The sequence below is a fragment of the Artibeus jamaicensis genome, unplaced genomic scaffold, assembly GCF_021234435.1.
Source record: "Artibeus jamaicensis isolate MK-2021 breed Jamaican fruit bat unplaced genomic scaffold, CSHL_Jam_final scaffold_474, whole genome shotgun sequence".
NCBI lineage: Eukaryota > Metazoa > Chordata > Mammalia > Chiroptera > Phyllostomidae > Artibeus > Artibeus jamaicensis.
The window spans coordinates 41,729,392-41,734,075 of NW_026522046.1; the positions used below are offsets into that span (position 1 = coordinate 41,729,392).

Genomic DNA, 4,684 nt, shown 5'->3' on the forward strand with positions numbered 1-4,684 from the left:
GGGACAGCTGTCACTCCCACCCAGTGGCTGGTGTTGGGGTTCAGGTCACCCCGAGGTCACAGCACCTCAGGCCAAGGCCCCAAGCTCTCCAAGCTACTCTCGCAAACCCTCCTTCCCTCAGAGAAGAAGAGGAAAAGAAGACAAAAAGAAGAAAGAGAAGGAAGACAAACGCCCCACTTTCTAGGGTCCCCCTGTGGGTGGGAAAGGGGGCAGCAGCGGGCGGGGCTGAGGCTGAGGCCAAGCTTAGGAGGAAGGGGCAGAGCTGGGCTTCTCCTCCCTGGACACGGGGATGGCTCGCTCGCTGTGGCCGCCATCCACACCGGACAGCACCTTGGGGCCAGAGAAGGTCAGCATGCCGTCGGCGGACAGGGAGCAGGAGAGAGCCGACTGGTCCACGTTGGAAGGCAGGCGGTAGCGGCGGTGGAACTCGCGGGAGATGTAGCCGTGGTCGTCCTGGGTAGGGTCGGGGGAGGCGCCGTCAGAGGTGCCAACCCCCATCGGACAGCGCGAGGGTCCAGCCCACCGACGCTCCCCCGGGGCAGGCGTCGCGGGCGGGGCGGGGCTGCCGCTGAGGGTCGCCGCACCTCCTGCACAGCGGTCCTGGCCTGCCAGGGGCCCATTGCTGCCACGGAGTCAGCTCTTCAGGCTAATTTCACTCTGAAACCTCATGGACGGTTCTGTCCTGGCCCTGGGTCAGGGTGTCCCTTTTCCTGTGACCCCACGGACCTCTCAGGCTCAGGGTTCCTGCAGTGCAGGTCCGTCCACGGGTCAGGAAGCCCTGCCTGGGTGCAAGGACGCCCACTTCTCCTGGATCCACTTGTCCTGGTTCAGCCCTGGGCCCCCTTCCCTCCTCCAGGTGGAGAGGCCGAGAAGCCACAGTGGGGACCAGTGTCCTGGGCTGAGCTGCCCAAACAACCGTGTGAACTCTACGCCCCACCCTCTGCCCCACCCCCCCCCCCCCCCCCCACCCCCGCCCAGGGGAAGCAGACTCTGCCAGCCTCGCCACGTCCACTCTGCATGGGGACGTCGCACGCCCGTGGCTGCCTGTGGGTTCGTCCTGGCTCTGCCTGAGACCTTGCCTCCGCCAGCTCCAGTGCCCGGGCTCCCTCACCCCCCACCCCCACCCTACCTGGTCCTAGCTGTGGGACCAGATGGGCCTCAAGCCTCCCTGCGCCTGGCCACGCCCCCTACCAACCCGAGATGACCGGCACCAGCCGCGAAGGCTGCTAAAGGGCCAGCGTGTTGACACACGCGTAAAGTGTTCAGAGAGCCAATAAATGCAGCTGCATCGTCAGTACAGCCCACCCTCCAGAGCGGGGTCCACGTGCAAACCTGCGTGGGCTGGGAGCTCCCACCTCAGCATTTCCTGGGGTCCTTCCTCATCCCTCCCCACCACACCCGGTGATCGGGACAGAGCCGGGGACAGCCCCAGCCACTCGCCCAGCTGCTGGGGGCCCGGGGTGACCCCCCTCCCTGGGAGGCAGCTGTGCTCAGGCGGATGTGGGGCCCACCCCCTTTTCTGGAGAAGCGCCTGGGGCCGGAGCCCCAGAGTCCCCCTCTCTCCGGGTTCAAGGGCAGGAAGGGCCGCGGGCTCACCTGCCTCTCGTTGTGCTTGCCGTGGATCTCCACGAAGTCCTCCTGCACCTTCACCGTGAGGTCCTCCGGAGAGAAGTGCTTCACATCCAGGAAGATGACGAACTTGTCCCGGTCAGACCGGACCTGAAACCCAACCACCGTTCACGTGGGTCTGCCTGGGGCCGAGGCTCCGGGAGGGAGCTTGCTCTGGTCCCTGCCCCGCAGGCCAGAGGGCCCTTGGGGAGTGGCCGGTGGCGCCGTCCCAGTTATCAGAACAGAAACCGCAGGTCAGAGCTCCACCTGTCCTGACGCTCTCCCAGGGGATCAGGCCCCAGGGAGTCCTGACTAGGGGCTGTGTGGCTACTCAGCTGACAACCGGAAACTGGGGGTTCGAGGTGGTGGCATCTGTGGATGCCTGCCTGGTTACGGCTGGGCAGCTCCGGGGGGTTGGCTGGCTGGGTAAGGTTGGCTGGCTGGCTGGGAGGACCCAGCACTAAGACTATGGCGTCCCCTCATCTGTCTCATCCGTCCTTTCATACGGACTGGTCCTGCCTCACAGCCCACATGCTGGCTGCCCACGGCACTGTGCCCGAAGCACTTTCACACACCCCTCCACCTCACCCACTCCGAGGTTTGTCTGGGCTCTTTGAACCCCAAGAGTGGATCGGCGTTGTGTCCACTCTGGGCGGGTCTGTGCTTAGACCGTGGCTGAGAGAGACCAGCCCCTCCAGCACTCGGGACCTGGGGTTCGTCTTGGCTGGAGGAGGGAAGGCCCGGGGCTCTTATTGCCTCCCCTTGGGCCTGGCCTTGGGCACCTGGCAGATGTGGGGTGAGCCCACTCTCTGCATCTCTGCTGGCTGCAGAGGGCTTCAGGGAGGAGGAGGCCCTGGGCTCCAGACCGTGGGCAGCTCACCCCCGCCCAGGCTTCCTGCTGAAAGGAGAGCAGGGCAGCTGCCGCACACGCGGCTCGCGTCTGCCGAGGAACTTGCCTTGGTGGGGTTGTTCTTGGGGCTTCCAGCCTGTGGTTGGTGCATTACAAACCACATATGGCTCATGAGCTGATGGAGGAAAAGACAGCAGTCGGGCTCAGGCGGGCTCCCCGGCCCGGCCCCTCCCCGGAGGCATGGGAGGCTCTGCTGTGGGATTGCCCACCCAGCCTCTGCGTGTCCGGAGGATTTGGAGGGACAAGGAAAGTGGCCGCGTGGATGTCACCAGCGCTCCATGAAACAAGACGAGGGCTCAGGGTCCTGGTGCCCCAGCACCAGGGCCGGCCTTGGAAACCCCGCTGGCCCTCCAGCCGTGCCTAGTCCTCCCCACGACCAGCTGGCCTTACCTCGGAGATGCCCGAGTCCAGCACCGTGCGGAAGAGGGACTGACGGTAGTAGGGGCTGATGGTGGACGACAGGAAGGGCAGCAGGTCGTACTCAAAGAGGCCCTCCCCGAAGAACTGGTCGAACAGCCGGCTGGGGTAGAAGGGGCCCAGCGCACGTTTGAACCAGGGGTGCTGGATGGTGATGTCCATGTTGGGCGTCGGCAGTGCAGGGACCCCAGTGGTGGGGATTCGGGCAGGGGCCTCCAGGCAGCGAAGTGGGGAGCCAGGGCTCGTGCTCTCCCTATATACGCGGGGGACAGAATGTGGGCATTAGGGGGATTTGTCTGGAAAGCGTGAGCTCATGAGGAAGGCTGTCCAGTCAGCAGAAACGCGGCCCTGGCGGACAGCCCACCACTCACAGCCCTGGGCTCTGACCAGCACAAAGCGCTGGATGCCAGCGGGTCCCAGGGGGTGCCATCCCTCGGTGCAGCTCTCTGCCGCTGTGCACCTGGGGGTGCAAAGATGCGTCTCCCTGTAACTGGGTGGAGGACAGCTGTCCACTCAGTTGTCCTGTGTGACCCCACCTGTGGGTGCTCATACTCCTGCATCACAGACAAGGAAACTAAGGCCCAGAGGCTAGACCAGCAGCCCCCAAACCCCACCGCTATTAGCCGAGGGCACATTGTCCCACAAACCGGAATCGCCTCCATTGCATCTTCCCGTTAACGACCATTCTGCACACTTGCAAAATGCCCAGGAAAGACAGCAAACCCCAGGCAATAAAAGGCGCCTGCCATTCAGCACTGGGGCCCGTATGCACCCACGCGGGCAGGCGCCCTCAGGTTCACGGACACGGGGCCCGCCCCCAGGCTCCCCTGAAGCAGCGTCCCGATGCGGACCCGGCCAGCGTGTCCTCTCCTGGGCACGATGTCCGGACAACCAGGTGCCCATCAGGCCTGCGCCTCATGCCTGCTGTCACTGCTCTGGGCCGGGGTCCTGTCGGCTTCTCTCTCGCGGGTTCTCTCTCTCTCTGCCCACCTGTCACTCAGGACACATCCCAGAAGGCGTCTGCCAGGAGTCAGTTTCAAGGCTCCGGGTGTTTTCAGTAGTCTGGCCCCTGGGGAGCGTTATGCTCCGGTGCAGCCACAGGAAGGAAAATGCTTTGTGGTTCCTAGTGCTTATCAGCTGGCTTCGTGAAGGCCAGACCGGTCGGTGAGAGGCTGCTTATTCACCCCTGGGCCGCCCTCGTCCGGGCCCGGCTGTGCCACGCCCACACCCTCAAAGCCCCAGGGACCCTGGCAGACTGGTCTCTCACTGCAGCCCCAAAGAGAGAGGACTTACCGGGGATTCAAGCAGGATTGTGCCCAACGTATCGAGGACGGAATCGGCTTTTACCGTGGGGATTCTGGAGCGTCCCCGGTGTCTCCTTTCCGGCCAGTGGGACCCCGCACCAAACCCGTCCTCCTGCGTCTCCGAGCACCAGCCTGGCGGTGACGGGTCCCGAAACACCTGGAAATGCCGCCTTTGCCCTGGAAATCTGTTATTTCAGGGAGCCATTCTCCAGGGTGCCAGGCAACAAGGGCCAAACTGGCGTGCAGACAGGCAGGGCGGCGGTGTCAGACCACCTCCTCCGGCCCAGGCCTGTGGTGGGCCACACAGATGGTGACCCAGAGGGTCCTTGCCAACACTATATGGCAGGTGAGTCCCAACATCCCCCACTTCACAGACCAGGAAAGTGGGGTTAGGAAGTTTAACCCGCATGCCCAGGCCCTGAGGCCTGGAAGAGAAAAGGGGCTT

General features: G+C 64.3%; 1 protein-coding gene across 2 annotated transcripts; it reads right to left on the minus strand.

The window, feature by feature from the left end:
• Window positions 1-229: 229 nt before the first annotated feature.
• On the minus strand, window positions 230-3,177 carry CRYAA (crystallin alpha A). 2 transcript variants are annotated; one of them, XM_037144565.2, is made up of 4 exons: window positions 2,909-3,177; window positions 2,565-2,633; window positions 1,597-1,719; window positions 230-453 (listed from the first exon to the last, which is right to left on the minus strand). In XM_037144565.2, the coding sequence occupies exons 1-4, from the start codon at window positions 3,095-3,097 to the stop codon at window positions 244-246; spliced, it is 591 nt and encodes a 196-aa protein (XP_037000460.2). In that variant the 5' UTR covers window positions 3,098-3,177; the 3' UTR covers window positions 230-243. The 2 variants fall into 2 exon arrangements, with proteins under 2 accessions (XP_037000460.2, XP_037000461.1); XM_037144566.2 differs by lacking the exon at window positions 2,565-2,633.
• Between the last annotated feature and the right edge of the window lie 1,507 nt (window positions 3,178-4,684).